This window comes from Acanthochromis polyacanthus, chromosome 17 (genome assembly GCF_021347895.1).
Source record: "Acanthochromis polyacanthus isolate Apoly-LR-REF ecotype Palm Island chromosome 17, KAUST_Apoly_ChrSc, whole genome shotgun sequence".
Lineage (NCBI taxonomy): Eukaryota > Metazoa > Chordata > Actinopteri > Pomacentridae > Acanthochromis > Acanthochromis polyacanthus.
In genome coordinates, this window is record NC_067129.1 from 24,749,820 (window position 1) to 24,774,361 (window position 24,542).

Below are 24,542 nucleotides of genomic sequence, written 5' to 3' on the forward strand. Positions count from 1 at the left end.
CTCTCCACTCACACTGCTCACAAAGTCACAGTCTATCTAAGCCAACACAAGGGGGTGATGCTGAACTAAAGGTCTGACATCCACAACTTCCCAGCACACCTCGTGCCAGACTGTGTGAAGTCAGTAGCCTGTGGTAATACAATGAAATGTGGGTTGAGACAAATGAAAGCCCCAGTGTGTGTGCAGAGCAGAAACACATGCAAGGGATCTATGGGTTGCTGCTAACAAACCAGGATCCTGCTCTGTAGTCCTCTCTAATCTGCCCCGAGGCTCATCAGGGCTTTATTTCTGCCCTGCATATTTATGAGAATCAGAGAGGGTGAGAAGGGGGGAAAAAGATAACCTCTTGTCTTGTGGGAGCAATTAAAGCCTTGCTTTCATCAATCCTGATCAGTCTTCATGCTCTCGCTCTCTCTTAGCTTTTGTGTCTTTACAGGCTGTGTTTACACTTTCGCTTCTCTCCTCTGGCATAGCGAGAGTGGCTAGGGAAGAGAACGACTCCTCTACCTGATATTTTTCCCTTAAAGAAATACCACAGCAGTAAGATGGCAGCAGACCACGAGTCTAAGCCTCTATATCTTAGTTCCTACAGTGACAGTTGAGGATTACATAGCAGTGGTCATTTATTTGATGCAGGAAAGAAAAGCTCGAACATGACTGTAACACCCTGCAGTGTGTGAGGAATCCAACAAATCCTGAACAGTTTAAACATTTTGAGCATGGGTGGCTTCTGGCATTGTTTTATCCGATAAACTCGCCATGACCATATAATCCAAAATGGGTGGTTCTGTAAACTTTGAGTCATCATTCACCCTACTCATCACTTTTTCTTTTTAACAGACCAAATCCTACTTCATGCTGCTTAAAGCAACACTAACAGCACAGGGGTTAATCATTTCACAGTGAACAGTAAAATCTTATATGCTGCGTTAATCCCATCTCCCTTTCATTACGTGTGTCTCCAAAGCTGCTATGCTGCATTTCTGGGACAGATGCCTCAAGCCATTCACCAGAACCAAAATCTGTTTGTTGGAATGACATCATGGGCCACAGCGGCTGGTTAAAAAAATGACGGCGTGATGGAAATGGCTGCAGGGTGTAGACCTTGAGAAGGGAAAAGGCTGTCAGACACACATGGTAGATCATGATAGAAGGGTGGATCATTTCGCACCAGCACTCCTGCTCTTATGCATTCACACACTCCTATGCACATACACCTCTAAGGCACCATGAGGCCTCATTAAGGCGGCCTGCTCTCTCTCCCTCTTTGGCAATGTCACCTCTGCCGCAGGGACCAGAGACTGACACAGGCATAATTGGCCTGAACACACCAACAGTGCACTGGGAACGGCTGGGTCCTGATAAGTGCTGTGTGTGTATGTGTGTGGTGCTTTGACCCTGTTAATGCTGCACAGTTGGCAGGAGAGTGGCTGATGTCACATTGGATCAGTGGATTCTGGTGATGGTGATGGGGGAGGACCTCTCCTGGGAAGAGGAGACTGGTGCTTTCAACACCTTCGTCCTCAAAACCACATCCACTAGTTTGTGGCATCTCTGCTGTCGTGCATCACTTAAACACTTAAAACAGATATTCTTGCTAAAATAAAGTATTTGTATTTTTTAAGACTATTTGCCCCCACAACCCTTCAAATAAAACTAAAATGGATCTAGTAGGAGCCCAAACAGGAGCTTTTTGCTCTTTTGATCCTATATATTGCCTTTGTAACCAAGCCATATTTCTGAATAAACTGAGCATGCTTGCGTAAATCCCTCTGACTTACCTAGACCATTGCTAAGCATGCCACAGTGTTACCTTATACACCTGAGAGAAACAGACATATACAGTATGAAACTGCTCACCATTCATCCCTGACTTGCTGCTAAACCGCTACATATCTCAGTGTGGCAGATACAGGGGGCCTGCAGGAAAACTAAGGCCTTTCACTTTGATCTCTGGAGTTGAGCCCATTTAAATGTTTGTGTTTGAGATGTAGACCTTTAATTTGGCCTGATGGGTTCCAGGCTCTTTGGGTTTAGCGTGGCATGTCGGATATAGGAGTGTTTACACAGTCTCCCTCCAGTTCTCCCGGTGCTGAAATAAGTGCATTAAGATGGATGGATTTACTTAGTCTCTAACCTCAGGGACTCTGGGAACAAACTCTGAATGACCTCTTTGTGTTGCAGGAGGGAACAGAAGGAGACTGGTCCCCGCTGCTCAATGTGTGTGTTTCTTCACTAGCAACAGACCCATTCACAACATCCCCTTCAAACTGATCCTCGGTCAACAAACTTCTACCAAGTGGGCTCCAACTCGACCCGTGGTCTCACATTCACTGTTTACCTGTCTGAGTTATCTGCCAAAATTCCATAATTAGACCCGACTGCAGATGACATGACTGCTACAGGTGTATCCGTTGGAATACTGCTTTGGACATTAGTCTTACAAGTTAATTCAAGCCATTCAGCAAACCAAACATTTTCAATAAAAGCTGTGTTCTCAATCAGTTCCTGAAATAGATTTAAAAGAAAGCATTTTGCGCAATAAATGTTCAAGTCCTACTCTTTAAGACTCATTTAAAAACCAAACCACGAAGTCTAGAAGAGCGATCCCTTGCAGCTGAGATCAGGCCTAACGAGCTGTGATCAATACAAACATTTAAATGTGATTTTGAAATATGTACAGTTGGAAATGTTGCCATTTTTTATTTTCCACAGGGGACGGGGCCATTGTTTGTAGCAGCAGGGCAGTAAATCAGCCAGTGCTTCCCTTGATTTGTTAACCTTTGTTTGGCTGTGTCAGCAGATGAGGCATGGCTGGAGCGGCCCCTTTCATGGTCATGAAATACAGCCTCTGTGTCTGTAGTTGCAGCCATGCGGTGGGGTGGGGATGTGGCTTCCCTCTGTTTGCAAGGCACAGGATATTGAGCTTCCTTTATCCCTTAGAGATACATTAAACGCTCATAGCGGGGGACAGGTAGCCGACAGATGTGCAGACTGCTGAGGAAATGGTTGGAATCTGTTTCAATAGTGTCTCACTCAGAGTTAAATCCTTCAGATCCCTCTTATTTCTCAAAACACGCATGGTTATTAAATATCAAAAGAGAATTTTGATGTGAATTAGGCTCGTGTTCGAGCCTGAACAATAACAACGCTTTATTCCAGCAGTTATGTCTGGAGGGAGAGGGCAGTGACCTATTAGTGACCTCCCAGCCCCAGGCAGGGAAAGAGAGATCGTCCTTGACTGCAGCCGTTTCTCAGAACACACAAAGGCCAATGGTAGTCAGGTCATCTTTCCACTGCGCATCAGGTCAAGTTCCACAGGCAGCCCTGATTTCTTGACACACAAACCCACACAGACGGCAGAGGTCAGCATGAGGGCAGTGCAGGGAGCCTGGGGCAGTAAACCAACACTGGTGCTGTGAAAGGCCAACCTTCTCTTTCCAGTCGACTGAATGAGTTAGGGAGCTGCCTGGGTGATTTGTGCCGTGATTGTTGCTCTCTATATCACTTGAGATTACAGCAGGTGGCGGCCCACAGCCTGGAAGTACACACAGCTCTATCACCAGTCCTCCTCTCAGGAAACAGAGAGAGAATGAGGCAGAGAGAGAAAAACAAGCCCTCAGCTCCCTCCCACACAGCAGTAATACGCTCACAGGCAATTTTGCTGCCAGCAGAGCTCTCTATGACAATCCAGGGAGCTCTTCAGCTCTGATATCTGCCACAAAAGTTCACCTCCGCTTCTCTCTTTCCACTATTTTTTTAAACAATGCCATCAGCGCTGCAAATTACACCTTCCACATCGCACATTATTCTCTCCCCTGGTGACAGACGTACTCAAGCCTGACACACTTCACTAGCGGCGCTCTTCACGCTGGCGTCAGCCCCGGGTCTCGCTGTAGCACCGCTTCATTTCACATTAACTCCAGTAAAGCATGGTGAAATCAGCGTTGTGCTGAGGGGGGAAACTGAGAATCACTACAGTGTGCACTTCAATTCACCCCCGCACTGAACTCGGTCTCACATCGTAGACACAGCTGCAGGAGATGTCTCATGAGGGACCCAGCTTCTCCAATATATCTACCAGATGAATTGCATAAAAATCCTCCAGTGCTCCTTTGCTACACCTTTGACTGAAAAAACACACAATGAAGTCATTTCTAAATGTGACCATGGTTTAAATGAGACTTACACAGGGAAATCATGAATACATTTCTTTCAATAATATCCCTTATTGTACGATTTATTCTTGTCTTTTACATTTTTTTTAAAATTGAAAGCTTGCATTCTACTCTAAATAGGCTCTATTTATGCAAATGCACAGATTAAACAGTTCACTGATGAGAACATTTCTGGGCGTGCTCTTGATAAATGGCACTGCAAACCTTTGTAAATGTCATCCTGCATTATCTTAATGTAATCTTAACTCAGCAAACATTGCACAGAGAGCATAGTCTGTGTTCTCTAAAGACTGACTTAGCTGAGTCTCTGGCACGGCTTCTGGATTGACAATATCATAAAAGATGAGAATGTAACTGGGTGACAAGATATCATTGCCCTGGGACACAGCTTTAATCATTTGATAGATCTGTCTGCAGACCTTTGTGGTGACACGCTGTGCTGGTTTGTCATCATCAGTATCTGTGCAAGCCAGCACTTCAATCCATTCCCTGGACAGCAGTCACAGCCTTAATAAGGCTTGGTTACCGATTTCCACCCACGGCTCCTTGGAAGCAGCTTAGACTTCAGAAAAGTTGTTTATTTCACTGCCGGCCAATAGACTACGCCCCAGCCTTCTGACTGGTGCTTACTCTCCAGCGGAGCAAATGAATCAGGTTAGATAGCTGACACCTGCAGGTGCATCGACAACCATGGTAATTAGAGATAACATTTAATGACTCTTAGTTAATGAAATCCATTCCTGGGTAAAGTGAACCCAGAGTGAGCAGGACAGAGAGAGAAAAACAGAAGAGGCAAGCAAAGAGTGACGGGGACTTTAAGCTCCACATTAGACAACTATGCACAGCTTTCACCGTCGGCCCCGAGGTGAAGCCGACGCGACGAGGAAAGAAAACAAATCAACGTCTGAAAATACAAAAGCCACATTCTCATCAGTAAGATATTCTTTTTAAAATGCAGTGTAGGCCTCAGGCAAGAGAAAAAAAAACCCACTATGGTTTTTGAGGGAACGTAAAAAATACACTGTAATTATCGAGTAGGTGAGGAGGCTGTGAGATTAAAAGATGAGGGACCAGCACTAAGTCTTCAAAGAGACCTGAGGTTGCCCTGGGCTGATTTTCAGTCTTGCTGCAGAGGAAAAAACGCCAAAAGTCAGTCATTACCAAAGCTGCACATCTGCAGCTGAATTACAATGGTCTTCTCTGCACTTTGTTGTTTGAAGGTATATTACCTTTAATCCAATCAGCCACAATATTAGTAATAATAATGGCACTGTGTCTGAAGTGGGCTTTTGGCATATCTGTCAGGAATAATAGATTCTTAACAAGCACCGGTATAATACAACAATATAATAATGAAATAATAATATTCTTTCATAAATGTGGCAAAGTATTTGTGGTATAGCTTTCTGGTATTACGTGTCAAACCTAATATAGTAAACAAAAGTTATTTTTCCAGTCGACTGGAAAAATAACTTGATGAGTCTGATCTTTATGCAATAATTTCCTGAATTCAGAGTGTATATACCAAGCATATACTGCTGATATTTTAAAACATTTGCAAACCAAGTTGTCATGCAGGGTCAAGGTTATATATATATATATATATATATATATATATATATATATATATATATATATATATATATGTATGTATGTATGTATGTACCGGTATGTATATATATATATATATATATATATATATATATATATATATATATATGTATGTACAAACTCAGTATCTATTTCTTCATTGCAGAGCTCCATATAATAAAGTAGCTGTTGCTTTGTTTGTAGGCTGTTCTTGCTGTCGTGGTCTGACATGACTTTCTCAGCCCTATGCTGTAACCTAAAGCCCAATAAGAATTTTAAGTGTACGAACGAGAAAGTGCACAAACCGCACAACAAATGGAGACTCTTTGCACCTGCCTGGAGGCAAATATTGACACTCATCATCCCACAAACAAACCCTCTCTCACCATTTTGGTTGGAGCTTTTTCTTGTCCTGAGGTTTCATTGCATTAGACTGCTGGTAATCCTCTCTAACAAAACCCATCCGACACTTTTAATCTCGACGCCACCCTCCATAAAAATACCAGTGGTCTTTGCTCTCCCTGCACCTGGATTCTTTTACTCGCCTTTTGCAATAGTGGCAGGCATTAGCATATGGCAGGAGAGGAGGAGGGGATGGAGATGGTAAAAGGGAAGAAAAGAGGGCATATTTAAATGGAAATAGGGGCCAAGAGAGTGGACTATCATGCAGCAGAGAGAAAGCATATTTTGTGTACTGTTTCCCCAGTCAGGTCCTTTCATAGAGGGGGAGAGAGGGTGGCCCTCTGTTGATTTAGGCTGCACAAAGGAGGCCTTAATCCTTTCAAGGGAACCAAATCAGTCCGCAGAGAAGCACGTTCAAAAGGAAACCTCCCTGTCAAGCATGGCCATTGAGCCCCCCAATGGATGCCACAAATCAAGCCCTGGAGGGAATCAAAGGCCAGAATGTGGGAAATGTGTACGGAGGTCTGCGTAGAAGAAAGTGCAGAGGAATAAGGGCGGGGGGTGGTGGTATAAGGACCTATCATCAGCAATCTGCCCCATTTCTACCACAGCCCTGAAGGGGTCATAACCCTCGTCTCTGAGCCTCCCTCCTGCCCGGCATGGTAACTCCCCCCCATTACAGAGGAATGTCCATTCACGCGGGGCACCTCCATTATCCCTGAGCCAGAGAAAATGTGGCTGCTTTTAACAGCAAATTAGTGACTTGATAATGAGGTCACATGTGGTGTTGGCACACTGAGGCCATAAACAGATGCCTTTCCTGCTCTCACTTCATACCCTACAGCATTAGGACATCCTCCTCCTCCTGCTCTGACCGCACTATAAGTCCTGGTGCATTTCAACACACTTGCAACAAAACCGCTCACTGCCTCATGATAACACAAAGTCCTACACAATGCACGGACTTCTACGTTTCTCGGTCGATGATTACTGGCCGAGAAATATGTTTTCTATTTCATATATAAGCATTGTTACAAATATGTGCAGCTTGGACAAACTAGATCTGGTACATTGGTGTTTATTATTATTTTAAATGATGACAGCCGCTGCACTGGGACGGTGCACACAAATTCCAGCATCATTAAAATACACCTGCACCATCACGCTGACAGCATTTCATGGTCGGAAAAAACAATGTCTGTACCTTTAACTGCGGCTGTGCTGAAAAATTTCTCTGAACTGGCATCGGAGACCTGAAAAAGATGAGATACAAAGAGCAACATGTTACATTGTGCACATAATCTGAAAGAAATATTTTTATAGCAAATTGTCCAGACTCGCTGCAATATCACAGTTTTGGAGATAATTTGAAGCTCTGCTGACTGAAAGGACATTATACTTGGCGGTGCAATTACGGTGGGTAATTATTACATTTAGAGCAGTCACAAAAATTACAGATAAGTGTTGGTAATTTTTTTTTTGCAAGTGCAATTAGATTCGATTACAGATTTGTTTTGACAATTTCTTATTAAGCTGTGTTCTCAATTTCACTGTCTAGACCAAATGTAACCACATTTGGGGGAAGAAACATCCACTGTTTGCGTCCCTCAACGCCCTAATTCTGCAAGTAATTATGTGGATAACCTGAGCATCATGATCAAAACTGGATATCAGACTGAAACAAAACAAGTGGCTCTTCATATTCGGGCCACTTGATGGCACTGTGGCTCCGTGACAGAGCAGCACCGCGGTTCCTCCGAGCCTCCCCGGCAGAGCGCCACAGCATCGGCGCGTTACAATCAAATGTGCAGTGATGGGATTTAAGGCTGAATTAGATAACACAAGCCCCGAAAACCTAAGTCACACATTAATTATATCCCAAGCAGGTGAAAGATTATTATATTACTAAGTAGAACAGCACAATGGGAAGACTGGAACAACACCCGTGAAGCCTCATCTGGGAAGAAAACTGACTGACAGCTTTCTCTGAATAAAATGAATCTCTAATAACTGGCTTTATGAATTCATCCGACTCGGATTTATTTAATACTGCATTCTCAACCAAATAAGGAGTGAAATTATTCCACTTTTGACAGCAGGGTTATATTTTCTTGACATCTGAAAAGCTTAATGGCAGAAATATTCAGAATCGGTGTCCAGTGACAGCTCAGTTGTCTGCGCACTCGTGTCTTTTATCTCGACACACGAAATAGTTGTAATAACAAATCACACACAGAAATAAAAGATAGTGGAGAAAAAACAAACAAACTATTGTTGTGTTTGCTCTTCAATATAAAAAACCTTGTAATGGATCAGGTTTCCATTCACTAAAGCAAGACGGACAGAGTGTAAACAATGAAAGCTGCAGAATAATTGACAGCAGAAAAGATGGCAGGAAAATGGTTACTATTTCTAAAAATCCTGAGCAGTGCACACTATCACACAATGGCAAATAAACCGTAGATTATAAGCGGCTCAGAGCCAGCGCGCATACCTTTGATGTGGCAAGGTTAGCAAGAAGGCAAATAAAGTCAGGATATTACTTTCTCGGTCTGGTAAATATGGCCTCGTTTCACATTCTGCTTCTCAAATAATATAATCCACACAAGAGGCGGTGAAGTCTACTCCTTTTAAATTGAAGACAGCCATGCAGAGAGTGAAGAAGCCTTTCCAAGAAAAAAAAATCCAAAGCCGTTCACAAAGCTACTGCGCCTTTTGGACAAAGGGAACCATGTGTCTCGCCACGGAGAGCTTCTGTAACAGCACTGAGGCAACGAGAGCAGAAAAATCCCTTGATCCACCTTTCTTTCCTTGCTCGGGACACAATGTGTGTGTGTGTGTTTTTCACGTATATTCTCCTGTCGGAAATATCCGTGAGAGGTAACTAACAGGATCCGGGAGTGTTGGTGTGTCGGTGCGCAGAGAGAGGCTGCGTCCGATGGAGCGAACCAATCCAACAAAGCGCACGGCCAGTTTCCCTCTGAAAAGACAGAGACGGAGGCAAATCGCACACGCTGTGAGCAAAAATTCACCAGGTATAAGCCCGCTGCCGCTGTGTGTTCAGCTGCAAAGCCTGTCTGTCGTGCCTTCTCTGACGGATCCCGATCGCGGGCACACAAGAGCCTCTCCCCATCCGCTCCCAAGCGCCAGACAAACTCCCATTCATCCAGCGACTGGCTGCTTGTGAGCTGCTGCTGCTGCCTTCACGGTCGGGTCCTCCCACTTCCTGATTTCCAGGCGGACTTGGATTCAACCTCAGTAGCGCTCCTTCGCAAGATAAACACACTCGTGTTTCTGGGGCTTCCGAAAATCTTGGAGCTCGATTGCGGAGGCGCACACCGACGCGCTTACCTTTTGCGTAAATGGCGCGCAAAAGGGGAGACGGCAGCGCACCACGGATAGATAAGGAGGCAGGGAGAGAGAGTGAGAATAACAGGGAAGAAGAGAAATGAGAGAGGGAGGGGAGAGCTGGGGCAGAAAGATATTCTTTCTTTCACTCTGTACCGAGTGAGATGATGTCAGCCGCTAATGAATTCCCCAGTAGGGTGCTGCTACCGTGAGGGGAGGAAAAACAAAACGCTCCTTTATGAGCAGCATGCACCTCCTCGCAGCCCACAGGCGCTGTCTTCCTGTTGAATCAACTCCCACTCCACTGGCCTGAAGGGAGGTCAGCGGGTAATATAAAAAGCACTTTGGGTCATTCAGCCTTCAATTTGAGCTTTCAGCTTTGGCCACCCTGACAGACCTAAAACCTAACCAGCTTCCACCCCTGACACTGCTGGCATAAATCACGGCTCACAAGTTTATAATTACATGATAACTTTACCAAACTCTGCAGGGTTTTTTCTTAGCCTGCGAGACCAGGGTAAGAACAAAACAACTACCAAGGGGCCACCTTCTAGTTATCTCACAGTGTTGATGCTGAAGAGTGTTCCTTTATTAGAGATGGTGCAGATTTCAGGTGGAACTCCATTCTACTAAGATTCACACTGCAGATCTTAAAATAATATTTACCTGAGAAGCAATGCATGGCCTGTCACAGTTCTCTACATTGGGCCAATCCTGATCTAATGCTGGACATTTTTGGAAAATCGTCTTAATAGTGCAAACCCTTGCATCCTATAGCTTGTCTAATGAGCATTACCCACTGGCTGGGAGGTCAATGGATGTGTAATACAGTCACATTGCAGACACTTTCCCTGCCAGCTCAGCCCAAGCAACCACAGAGCAGAAAACAGACTTAGCTCATAGCTCAGATGCTAATCCGTCCCACGGTAACGCAGAGACCGAAGGTCTGCTGTCCGGCTAGGCTTGGCCATACAAACATGAAGTCATGGGAAATGGGATGTACAGTTGCCGGAGATTCACAATGGCAAAACAAATCCTCACTCAGAGTCAGAACAACAGCGCTTTCTCCAAACTGCAGTCAGATTCCCGGTCTGCTTAAAGAGAACACTTTACATTGAGCTGGAGATAATTAATCCATATCGTTTGCGAGGCTGTTCGTGCACACACTGGTGAAAAGAAGAACAAAGAATGTGAAGTATCATCAGGCGGTGGGAGGGATTGGCCTCAGGTGGCCGGGCGAAGTCCAGCCACTTGGTTCAGCTACAGAGGATAAAGGTTTGGTCACAAAGGGCCTGGGAGAAAGACCAGACCCTGTGTTCATCAAGTTAGAGGCTCCTGCTTAGCATCCTTGTGTGTTTCACAGATGTATGCATTGTGCACAGAACAGCTTCAATTAATGAAATGATTAACCTCTAGCATGCTGCAGCTCAGCTGGGAAAACATCTTTGATAAGTGCAGTTAAATTATTTAGCGGCGCACAGATGATTCATGTGTAAGAGAAAAGCAATAAATCATGTCTAAAATTAGTTGCAAATGTACTAACCGTGGGTACATGTAATGTGATCACATGGAGTCTTATGTTTGAAGCGGTGATTGTGATGAAACATCAAGCACGTATTGTGGTTTGGCTTCAAAAGCATGACATGGCTGGCTTCAAGATATGCATTTATATGACTGCCACCAACAGAAAATGGCTACCAGTCCTTTTCATGGGCCTGTGCAGCAGCAGCTGCAGCAGCAGCAGCATGAGCGAGCTGCTGTTCTCCATTTTAAATGGTCATTATCAGATTTGAGAGCGACCACAAGTCTGTGATTACAGCCTCACCACCAAACAATCAGCGTCCGGATCTCACTCTGCACATTATTTTTAATTCAAATGCTGACAGAGATGAACACGCACATTAAAATGAGAACCCTGAACAGCTTCACATGGAAAAACATTGTCTGTGCAAGAGAATGAAGCACTGAGATCAAACACAATGTCTGAATGTGTGCTATGTATCTCAGTAATTGCTGTCTGGGCATGCAAGTTCTATCTATAGACCATCACAATGACATTTTGTCATCTTTTATTCCGTTTTTTGGACGCTGATTCTCCACTTCAAAAGAAACCAGAAGCATGTTTGTCTCTCCCCCACCACAGCCATGGTTTAATTTTACAGGAACTCTCCTAGATTACAATCACAGGGGACCCATTTGCCTTTATGAGCCTTCCTGCCATTATGCCAAACCTACCCTCGTTTAAAATATTGCTGATAAGTGTAACATGAGTGCAATGTAATATGTTAAAAGCTCTTATTGCATTTGCCTGTTGACTCCAGGCTCTGTCTTTGCTTTGCAGGACCTGAAAAAATCTCATGTATTCAAACTGACATTGAACAGAGTCATCATCAGCGGTGAACTGCAGTCATCTCAGGTGGGTGGGTACTTGAGAAACAGTTTCACCCACAGTGACATCTCTGTCAGGATGAGATACAGTAACTCTTGAACTCGACAAAGTATTACAGGATAAATATGATAATGTAAGTCAAAAGACAACGAGTCTAGCACTATACTAGCAGCTCTGTGAGCATGTACTTATTCACAGCAGATATTTTTGGAAAAGCACACATTAAATACAGTTTGTTAAGCATGACTGTCCTATCAAGTGTCCCAGTATGCCTGCCTTGAACCCACTTCTCCAAATATCACCCCGACTTTTTAGTGTGGGCATTTGAAGTGATTCTTGTGGTTGAAAAAGTAGTATTGATTGTAGATAAATCTATGCAAAAGTGACAACATTTTAATAATGAGTTTAGTGAGATCAGTGGAATGACGGTCCCATTTAGAGTAAAATAGATGACAGAGGAGTTTGGTGTGGCTACCTTGTGATTGACTGGTCACTACCATACCACTGTCATTTAGTTCTCAGTCACATTCACCTCTTGCTCTTTGCATCTGGTTTTAAAAGAGCAACATGGTGACAATCAAATTCTAAGCTCAAGGCTTCAAAATAGGAGACCAAAAAGGACTAGATGATGCCACAATTGCTAAGCCCATCTTTATCTATACTTCATCTATACTGGCAGGAACTTGTGGGGTGTTTTAAAGCAGACCAAATGTTTTTGTATGCTCAAGTAGCAAGAACTGCCCTTGTACAAAAAACACATAATCCAGGTAGGTTCTACAGAGAGTCCTGAAGAACTACTGTTAGTGTGTCAATGGTGATTAGCTAAACATCCATCCATCTATCTACCATCTGTATACTGCTCTCATTGAGTGACCTCCATTAAGGTCATGGGGGCCTGGAGTCTTTCCCAGCTGACTTAAGAAGAAGGCAGAGGACACCCTGGACAGGTCACCAGTCTATCACAGGGCTACACATATAGACTAACAATCACACTCACATTCACAACAATGGACAATTTAGTCGCCAACCAAGCTGAGCATATTTTTGGACAGTGGAAGGAAGCTGGAGTACACAGAGAAAACCCACACATGCACAGGGAGAACATGCAAACTCCATGCAGAAAGATCCCAGGAACGCCGGGACATGAACCAGGGATGTTCTGTAAGGCGAAAGTGCGAACCACCAAGCCGCTGTGCAGCCAACCTAAATATGAAAAAGACAAATATCTTCAATGTAAAATTCTGCTTAGCGACATTTTTGGCTAGTTTTTGACTCGTCTAACTGCACTCCACAGTAGTGTGGTGGTAATGCTGCTGTTTTCTCAATCAAATAGCTTTTCAGTAATTAACCTCTTTGATAGTTTCAGTAGTGCTACAGGTAGTGTCCACACAAACTACATTTTGCCATTGTTGAAAGCAAAGTACAGAAAAGATTTCAGTGTGGTCTGAAATAAAACTAAGAATTAGCACGATACTGATGTAAGTGCTACTGTGTGACAGTGACACCCTATACTTGTCCCTCGACAATATACAAACCCCAACAAACTGCTTTTTACTGTCTGCAGGCAGCAAGTTGATACAATTTTTAAAAAATGAATACATAAAGTAGATTTTGATATAGTATACCATGTTGGTGTAGCTTAGCCCTATACATTTCTTTGTGGGTAGCTTCAGTGTAGGGAAGTTTCATTTAAAGTCCAGTAACTGCTAGCTTCGCTTAGCCTTTTACGCTTTCTAAGTAGCTTGCTTAATGCTGTTTAGTCAGTATAATACTGATCGTCTTTGTCTTATCTTGATATAGCAATGATATAGCATATTAATATTTGCTAATTAGAAAAAAAGCACAGCCGAGGATAATTGGAATCTCATTAGCCTGCAGGTATTTGTTCATAAACCGAAGTATTGGGAAAATTAACATGTTAACTTGATCGTGGTGAAAAGATAACTTATTACAAGTTATCCTGAGGGGAACATAAATGTGTGCACCAAATTTCATGGCAATCCATTCAACAAATTTCAGTCTGGACTAAAGTCGACTGACTCACTGACATTGCCAGGTGACCAGTGTGGTTAAAATAGGTTGTATTTAGGAATTCTTTTCCACATTGTGTTGGCAAACCTCTGAAAATTGCATGTCATTTATATTGTATAAATATTGTCTAATTATTAATGATTTTGAATACTATAATCAGAATATACTTGAAACAAAAATGAAGGCAGGCAAGCTATAATAAAAACAGACAGTGTACTTTACACCTTAAAACACTGCTGCAATCAAGAATTTTTACTGTCATTGTGTTTCCACACAATGAAATTTCAACTGAAGACTTCCAGCTAGGGCTGCACAGTGGCTTGGTGGTTAGCACTTTCGCCTTGCAGTAAGAAGATCCCTGGCCTGGGATCTTTCTGCATGGAGTTTGCATGTTCTCCCTGTGCATGCGTGGGTTTTCTCTGTGCACTCCGGCTTCCTCCCACAGTCGAAAAATATGCTGAGGTTAACTGGTTACTCTAAATTGCCCGTAGGTGTGAATGTGAGTGTGATTGTTTGTCTGTATACGTAGCCCTGCGACAGACTGGCGACCTGTCCAGGGTGTCCCCTGCCTTCGCCCGAGTCAGCTGGGATAGGCTCCAGAACCCCTGTGACCCTAATGATGATAAAGCAGTGTATAGAGAATGGATGGATGGACTTCCAGCTATACATAAAAAATACAAATCCGCAAATATAACCCAGTTTTTCTGTCTTTGCCAGTTGTGCAATATGTATTTAATCACTATTTAAGTTTATTGGGGGATTTAAACATGTGAATGGGCAGCAAATATTATGATTGACAGTGTATCACAAGCAGACAAATAGTGGAAGACCATATCTCATTGTGCTTCAGTGGCTGTTTATGCATAATAATCTGACTATTGGAATTACTAAAATAATACCTGATTAAAACATGTACTGTCTGTGGTTCAAAGTAAATAAAACCTCCTTTACCAGGATTTTTAAAATAAATCCTTGTCTTCTTGGAAGAGGATTAGATCATACCCTAGCTGTTGCTTAAGATCAGAAACATCCAAATGCAGAGCACATCTAAGAACTGTGAAATACTTCTAATTGCACACCTTCAAACCCACACACTTATACTTGCCAACATCTCCTCTTCTCCTAGCCTTTAGAGGGCGGAGTGAGGATAGTTTTTTTTAAAATAATTTTCATGTATTTAAAAAAAATACTTATATATATATTTTACAGTCATTACATCCGACCTTATCTCCCAGAGCCTGCACTGGTTTGTCAGTGACAACTGGCTCTAATCTCTACCCTCTCCTGACAAGCAGCACTGACAGGCCCTTTCTTCCCAATTCCTCAGACACATAGCCAGACATAAATTAATCTGTCACTCATTGCTAGTATTAATGTGGGGATGACACACGGCTGTGCGTGCAAACACACACGCATACAAAGACGAAAACAAATGCATCCAGTATTGAAAACCGCTACACAAACTGGGACACTACAGCAAGCCAAAAGTGGAAAAAGCCTTTGGAAAAGCTGACAGTCTTCTCTGCTAAACTGCATCAATCAAGTATCCTGACAGAAAGAATGAAAGATTTGAGGACTTCTGAACTTCCATCTGCATTTTCACGGAATTGCTTTTCAACGTTAAACTGGTAAGTGACAATGCCAAAAAATGAATCCCTACTTTGCATCTCTTTCCCCACTTATTTCAACCAGTGCTTATCACACAGGATGTGACTGGCATTCGGGCAACATTAAGGAAGATTGATGGACGCAGGGATGAAAGCATCTATCTGATCTGATGACGATACCTCTAAAAGCAGATCCTTTGTGTTATAATAAAGCTTCCTGAGCCAAGAGATATGAAACTCACATCACGTCAGGCAGTTAAGCAGCGGAAAAGTATTTCTTCCGGTTGTTAAAAGCCTGTAGAGACTATGTTATCTGCTTATCTGTATCTGCTTATCTCCCCATGGTCTCTGAAAGCAGGCCAGGGCCGTAGGAGTTCAAGATAAATGGCCTGATCAATGGCAGACATTATCTGGATCTGGTAGGCAATAATCAGATCCAGTTGACATTGCCGGCACAGAAAGAAGTGGCCTGTCAGCGGGAGCAAACCTACTGCAGTGGCCATCATGTTGCTGCCGTGGGACTCACTTTGGAAAACAATGCCGACAAGAAAATTGGTTTAACCTTTCCTGCCTCGAATGCTTTGGTTACATCCCGAATGCAGCCCCTCTCTAATGCACCCACACCCCCTCACCAGTACTCTGCCCAGTCACAAGAAAAATGGGAGACCTTTTTGCCTAAATTACAGACGTTGCTGTGGAATGTGGGCTGTGGGCTGCAATGCCGCGGATAATTTCAGACCAGTCAATCACTCCCTCTACTTCTAACAGAGAGGAGCGTATATGCCGCCCACCTCAGAACACAAATAACTTCACGCCTATTCGGCATGATTTACCTTTAACATTTAATGTCACCGTAATTACTAATTCCCAAATTCAAGCAAAATTATTTTTAAAGGCCAAATCTGTATTTATAGTGCTTTCACTCACTGTTTACAAAGAGACTTAATGGACCAGTAAAACGAATGGTCTCGACGTTTGCAACAAAGGCTCAGCATGTGACAGGAAAATTAGAATTTTAATATGTGTATTGTACGAAAATATTTGTTTGTGATGTTTACTTTCATCTCTACATCATATTGGTGTCCTTGAATGTATTTCTGCAGCATTCTTCCAGCTAGTGCCAGTGGCTGACTTGAAACAACAGTGTAAACAAGACTCACTGCTCCTCGTCATGCAAATTCATTGACAATCTTATTCAGTATAACTTCATCAAGCTTTAGTGTCATTTGAACGCAATGACAAAAAAGGAGGATTGCAAGCCTGCTTTAATTTGACCCCAATTTTCTGTGTGAAGCTTTACAGTGGAGCCATATCCCAGACAGGCACATTCCTAACAGATAACCCGCTGCATGACGAACCCCCAGCTTTAATTTTTTCTCCCTAATCTGCATGTCTTTATATTTATGGAGACCCAGCAGACATCTACAACCAAAGAGCCACGGTGCTGGAACCCCCCACGAGGCCTAGACTTAATACTAACCAAGAGCAACTGCGCTGGCAGGGATAATATTTTCCCTTTTTGTTTCTTTCTTCTCAGCGGCGCGATGGGAGCGAAGAGACAAGAGGAGGCGAGGAGATAAAGGAGGAAGAACGAGAGAGGAAGACAGTTGAGAAGAAAACAAAACAGAAGGAGACGAGGGGAGACAGACAAGATGGGGAGGGAGAAGGAGCCAAACGGGGAGGTAGCGGGGGAAGAAAAGGAGGGGAGAGAAACAGCCTGCTGTGTCTTTTAAAAAGAAATGGCTACAGGAAAGCACTGAGGAAATTACCACTAAGGCGTTGTATTAAAACCTGACTGACCCTCTGCAGACCCCCCGAGCGATTTACCCAGCTGGAGGAGTATGGTCAGAGGGATTAGGCCTTCTGAAACGGTCCGTCAAGACCATTCTGTCAGGCACCGACAGAGACAGCCCCTGCCACCCCCCCGCAACCCCATGCGCCACTCAAACAAGCCTCTCCAAGGCTCTCTCTGTGCTCAACAGCTCCAGAGTGGGGCCTGATGATAGGCTCTCTAGAGGGATACAAGACGGGCCGTGGACATCAAAAGCCAGCAGGGTGACAGACAGCAGGGAGGTCTCTGCCCATCCTCTCTCACCCTTCCTTCTTTTCTCTTTCTGTCGCCATCCTCCCCTCTCTCTTTTTCTCTATCTCATCTCCCCCTCGCCCCTTGGCCATTGAGGGGACTCTAATTGCCTTTTGCCGGGCCTGAGATAAATAAGGTCGTTGTTCAGACTACAGTATCCTCCCTGCTAGGGGGTGAAGATGATGGAAGGGAGGGAAGTGGGAAGTTTTGGCCCTTTTGAGACAAAAAAAATCCAAGGTAAACACAAGATGCTTGTGAAGTCACAGGAGAGGGACATATCTGGGACCCATCACAATAGCTAACAATTATTGTTTCATCAGACTCCTTGTTACTAAGTGGTTGACAGGTGATCTCTGCTATGTGAAACGCTACAGATGAATGTGCTCTTTGTGTGACTTAAACTGAGCTCTACTAGGAAACATAAGCCATCATGTAAACAATCTCACCTCTCCTACATTCACTTCCTGTGACAGTACCCTGATACCACCTAAACTATTCTTCTGACCAGCTCAAAAAAAATCCCAACTCCCCCTATGGTTCTCTCTCATATCTCTTGTATCTCCAATGGCTCTCTGACCTCTGGTCAAAGGTCCCCTCCACCACGCAGATAGCTCGGGGGAGATACAACAAACTCATGGCAAAGACCTGATTTATCATTAGCTTATATACTCCTGACTGAGAGAAAACAAGCTCATTTATAGTCTGCACTTAAACACACATTTGCAAGCAACTGGAGCAACAAAACAAAGTAGTGTCAGTGAGTTACAGTCAGTGTTATACCGCCTATGTCCAATATAGGTGGACCCTTGGCATAAACTTCATCATCTCAAGTCCATGAGAGCATGTGTACATCACTTCAAGGATGCATGCATCCAAAAATCTGCATTGAGCTCATGGTCGGCAGAAGTGTGAATGCGCAGAATGTGTAAATATGACCAACTGTACACATATGAAAGTCCTCCAAAGAGTCTCCCATGGACTGGAAAAGTAGTAGAAGAACAATTTTGTGTCTGTGGTGTTTGCTGCTGTTCGTGCAGCAGATAGGAGCATAATTAAGGCCTGACTCTGCAAGGAAAACAAAGGAACAAGCTTTCTTCCAACCTGCACCATCAGAACACTGCACAGCAAAAGTGCATTTTGACATCAGAACAACAACTTCCCAGCCTGATTCATCAGTGACAGAAAGGAAGCATCTTCTCATTTATTGACTGGTAACTTGGCACACCTAGCTAGAACAACAGTGTATATGGCTAACCACAGGACTGCTTAACTTCTGTCAGTGTACATGTGTTTAATTGCAGAGCTTTATTGCTGTTATCTCTTCTCATAGTTAAATTATTTCTCCTCCAAGTAACACGGCAGAGTTATGTGACGATCGGCGTACACTTGTCTGTTTGTCTGTTTATCTGTGCGCAACATTACTCAAAAATGGACTAACGGATCTGGATGAAATATCACAATCACATGATTGCGATCCTACTACAAATACACCACTGCAGACTTATCAGGACTTATCCGTTGGAAATCATACAACGACTGAGCAGTCTTGGCAGAGTACTACTTAACAGGACTCCAAAAACCTTCAACCTCACTGATTGGCAATTTGGTAGATAGACTGATGTAATATTCCTGTTGCATATAGAGTTCCTGAAAAGAACATTTCTTCTTGTCACACAATCCTTCCATACGTATGCTCGCAGTTCGGGAAGATCCTGCGAATGATCATGTGTGCTGTGGAGTATCTCAGCTTCTGTCATGTGACAGAGTGTTTGAACATGTCAGGGTCCACTGAGGTATTGCTTGGATATCCTCCCAGACCTTGATGGCCCTCTGCTAATCATCTCCCCTTCTGTGTAACACTAGAACACAGGAGACCGGTTGAACAAGGCGAAGGCTGTGTGTGTTTGGAGACAGGAGCAATTTCTTCAGTGAATCCTCTCCTTTTCCCTGGTGGCGTCCCAGCAGCGGAAAAGTGAGCTGATGGTTTGTGACCTACATGTGAAGCTGGTTGTGGGCCAGAGACTGGGGCCACGAATGGGCTGCAGGGGGTCTGTCTGTTGACAAGAACGGGAGGCCTCTTCCGCTTTGAAGCCCTGTATATTTAAATATTTCATGACCTCCTCATCTCCAGGCCCTTTTATCGGATTTGCGCTCTGGCTTGTGGCTGCCTTTCATTAATGGCACAGCGTGAGGAGTTCGTGTCAGTCTAATGTCCCCATCAGTGAGGCAGATCTGAGGCAGCCTCTCCCTTACCCAGGCTCTTTTGGCACTCACCATATCTGGAAGATGATCTCATTAAATGCTAGTAACAATTACACCAATTACAGATAAGCCTAAGTGTGTCAAAGCCACAACATGATGTTTACAATGATTAGCATGCAGCGTTATCAGCAGGGATGGTAATCAAGGCTAGTGCCTGGTGCTTCACAAGATCACAGGCCTCTTTATCTGTCACCATCGATAACAAGCCACTGGCTGAAGACAGACCTGTGCATAGCTGTCATGTTCGGCACTAGCTCATGTTTCTGGTACCAGGCTTCAGTCAAAGTACACCAGGTCTGACAGAAGTTTTTACAAGATGTCACATTAATAGTACAATGACATCAAATGGGAGAACATCAAAACTTGCCACACCCTTATTGTCAAAAGCAACAGAAAAAAAAAAAAAACACTTTCAGGATCTCACTGCTGAGATCTTGCCTCTTCTAGTGCAGCAAACAATGCTGGTTATCAGATCTACAAATGTGAATGTTGTGTTTTTACAGCAGTGAAATGGAGCACGGTGTGGGCCAGTAGATTTCCACGAGGGCGCGTGCTGGCTTGGTGCAGGGCACCAGTCTAGAAATGTATCTCCAATGACTGGTGACCATGACATAAGGCGCTGCTTGTCTGCTGTAATAGAGATGCCTTTGAGAGCGGCCTGCTTCTGCCTGTGGGACACATTCCACGCTTTCCTCCACAAACTCGGTGCCGCCGTCAGGCTCTGGGTCCTAAATGTGCACATTGTGAGGCTGGCCTGCTGGCTGCCTAACAGCAGCACATTTACCAAGGGGTTATTTGAGTGGACCAAGGCTCCAGGGCCCAGACAGAGCATGCTCTCTCTCTAAAAGTGTGTGCAATACTTGTAAATGAGTGTCTTGTTTGTGTTTATGAAATTGTGTTTAACAATCCACCTTACAGTTTGCTTTCGATATTTAGGCGATACCAGGAGAGGCTATAAACTGTGTGCTAAAGTGTGACAAAAACTGACATCGACTTACACCTGCAGTTTTCTTTCAGCGTGTGTGTGTGTGTGTGTGTGTGTGTGTGTGTGTGTTTGCAGGGTGTCGTCAGTGGGTGCCACAAGGGACCACCAGTGCTAGGGGCCACCCAGGAAACAGGCAGCGCTAAGCCCAATCATCAGTGGCTGTCTCAGCTGGGCTTACCATGTACTGTGTTTACCAACACCGAGCTTCAACAAGATGATCTGGGACAGCTTGCTGTCTGTCTCACTCTCTCTCTTGCTGACACACAAACATGCAGCCTGTAAGAGGATTTGCACTGGCAACAGGGACAGGCTGTGTCGTTTATCCAGAGAGAAAGCTGAGGCACCACACACAGCCTGACCCCACCTCACATGCCTGGATGCACAGGTAAACACACACAAACACACACGATTCCCTGAAGGAAGCTGCGGCTTGGCCAGGGCTTTGCTAGGTCCACTAACACAGGAGTAAACAGTTTGATGTATAATTAAGTTTTTAATTCAGTTTGGTGAATGTCTGAACGAACAACACTAAAGTCTACAATAGTCACACAGTTTCAGCCAAACACTCTTTAGGCTGTATGCTATTGTGTTTGGCCCAGAATTTTGACTACGTTAAAACAACAAACCTTTACTGCTACTAGAATTATGGTACGTATCCACAGGGGCGTTTCTGGATACAAGGGGTCATGTCATTTTCCAACATTGGATGCTTGATAGACGTGCAACCAAGCAGTGTTTCTAGAGATGATTGACAGGAAACACCTACACCCTCGTACAGTCAAGATAACAATATAACTGATGAGGCACTTCACTTGTGAGCTGTTGTCTCCTGGATGTCAAACAGGAACAATGAGATATCTCATTCAGAAACTTTAGCTTATCTTATGTGAAAAGTTCCCAAAAACATGCTTCTGAAAACATCTGACGTGAGAAATAAGCCATGCAGCTGCTATAGCTGTCTTTCTTTTAAACTGACAAAAGTTGGTTGAAGCTTTTCTGGAGATTCCAGATGCACTGAGTGCTGCTGGATGCTCCTGATTTGTTTAAAGTAGCCTAGACCTCAACTTTATGCAAAGAGGAGCCAGCAATGTGACACCTCGTCTCTCAAAATGCATTGTGACACCACCAGAATGTATTGCACGGGTGCTTGCATAGAAATGAATGGGAAATTTTGAAATGACTTAGTCATTTAGTTTGCATGTATTTGCATTTGTAGCACACTGTTTATGTATTCACACAAGCTTTGCACCAATGAAAGGGTTCATAACACCATATCAAACTACTTAGTCGCTGTTTGATCTTCTATATTCATTACTGTCTGAATGGCAAATGAAACCAAGATTTGAAATCCTTTTCATTGCTTATTTTATGATGTGTTTTTATTGTATCTTCCTTTTAAAGCCTGTTTGCAGGGCGGGACAATAAGGTTTTCAATGGAATTGTTAGTCGAGGCGGCACTGGCTGTGTTTTCCTCTACTGTCTACTGATTAGTCTGCTCCGATGGCCACATTGTTACATGATAACAGAGGGCGGTCGGTTGGCTGGCCCTGAGGAAGTCATTCGAAGTGAGTTCACTGACTCTCTGACCGGGGATATTAGAGGAGCGTCTTTAAGTCATGCTTGATGGAGTCCAGACTCTGACTCCTCTAAAGCCTCTGGTGTGCAGGGGAATCTAACAGGAGCAGGGAGGCCTGCAAACACCTGTCATCCACTAACGCTCCAGGCACAATATCACCTGACACTGCTCATAAAATCACACATGGAGGGGCACACATACAGTACATATGTGACATACTGACCGACCAGAATGTTTTCCTACACAAAGCCATATGCTGGTGGCATGCAGCATTTAATATATCCACAGCAGACGTGCGAAAACAGATACACAATTAATCACACCATTGCACACACAAACGCACACATTGTCACTGCCTGCAGGAGGTGTCCTCCTGAGACCCCTGAGGTGACAGATGTGTCAAAACAACATATTGGTTTCGCTCCTTTTTGCTGCGATGTTGCTTTGTTCCTTTACCCTAAAAAAGGAACACAACAACAGAAAAAAACAGTAGATCTGATTTGCTCTGCATATTGCTGATGCATTTTTCACGAGTTACTCGTGTTCCTCGACATTAAAAAGCAATTTAGCACTCCCAGGATTAAAAGCGCATGTTAAATTGAAGGCTACACTTGGTGTGGGCATGAAAAATTGAGTGGCTCCTTATATTAACCAGGTTGAGCGCTGCATACAGCATTTAGATAGACGAAATGGAATCTTTTAGCATTACTAATTCATCCACAGGAAAGCTGTGGTTGAGATGTTGTGCACGGCTCCACAGCTGAATACAAACATGCGGCCGAAGCTGTGCTGTGTCCTGTGAAAAGTGTGCATACCAGGTGGATATCCATCACCAGGGATTGTTAACTGTAACCTACTTTTGTCAGGTCTCTTTCATTTCATTTCAGCTTTGCATTTTCTGTCCGCTTAGACAAGCTGTGAACTGTCCTTGTGAACCCTCATTCTACAAATCCCCACACTGTTCACACTTTTAGCATACTTTTATGCTCAGCTAACAGAAGAAGGAGGCTGCTCACATTCTCATACGGACATCAGTCATCTCTGTACAAACTGATTTCAACCACAGTAGGGTGAAGCATTTTGTGAGACGAGGTTAAAAAATGAATAAAGGAGCTGCGGGCCTGTGGGAAAAGGCAGACTAGACACTTCTGTTTAAGTTGGCTCTGATTCCAAAATGTCCTCTAATGTTTCCTCTCAGTACAGTGAGAAAGCAATGGAGGAGGGCTGACAAAAAGAGCAGGATGAACACTCATTTAGTGGACTGTGGACCCACTTAAACATGATGATGAATGCTAATGATGCCCATAATTACCGTTTCTAAAATGGTGATAATTACATTTCTTTTATAGCTCTTCATCCGCAGACGATCTTGATAATGATTGTCAGAGTGATAAACAATGATTGTCAGTGTTTGACCTTTGTAAGCACCGACTTAACAAATCAAGCACTCCCGGATGAGACGAGCGCCTTACTTTAGATTATTTGTAATCATTATGCTTAAAAGTTATTTTCTGATGTTTGTATATAACAGCATTATTTAAAGAAACAGTAGTTACCAAACAGCTGTTTATCACTCACGGATTACGAAAGCTGTAAACACAACACTGATATCTTCTTAGCAATTCGTCGGCAAACAATGGCTTGGAGCAACATTAGGATGGACATTTCTGGCCAGTATTTACTCTCCCTTTAGCTCTGATTTGGGCTCAACCACTTAATGAAGACAGAGGTTGTTTTTTTCAAACTGAAAGCAGCTGTCTTTGATGCTCAGATATTACAGTGAACTACAAATTTGACGCATTACACATCGATCAGTCACAACATTAAAACCAGTGACAGGTGAAGTGAATAACATTTATCATCTCATTGCAAAACAAAGTTCTGCTGCGAAACCTCAAGTTCTGGAATTCATGTGGATGTTACTATGACATTTACCACCCACCCAAACATTAAATAGGTTTCTATAACAGAATTTTATTTGCATTTTGTATCACACTGGAAAAAACTATTCAAAATGGAAAAAAAAAAACATACCCAATTTTGCAAATATGTTTTTATACTAATTTGTTTTATACTCAGCTGACATAAGGA

At 43.5% G+C, this 24,542-nt stretch overlaps 1 protein-coding gene across 11 annotated transcripts in view; it reads right to left on the reverse strand.

The window, feature by feature from the left end:
- auts2a (activator of transcription and developmental regulator AUTS2 a) overlaps window positions 1–24,542 on the reverse strand; it is a 380,336-nt gene that overhangs the window by 30,150 nt on the left and 325,644 nt on the right. For all 11 annotated transcript variants that reach the window (XM_051937874.1, XM_051937872.1, XM_051937870.1 and 8 more), the window contains one exon: window positions 7,375–7,423. In XM_051937874.1, coding sequence (XP_051793834.1) covers window positions 7,375–7,423 — 49 coding nt within the window. The remainder of the gene's footprint in view (window positions 1–7,374; window positions 7,424–24,542) is intronic.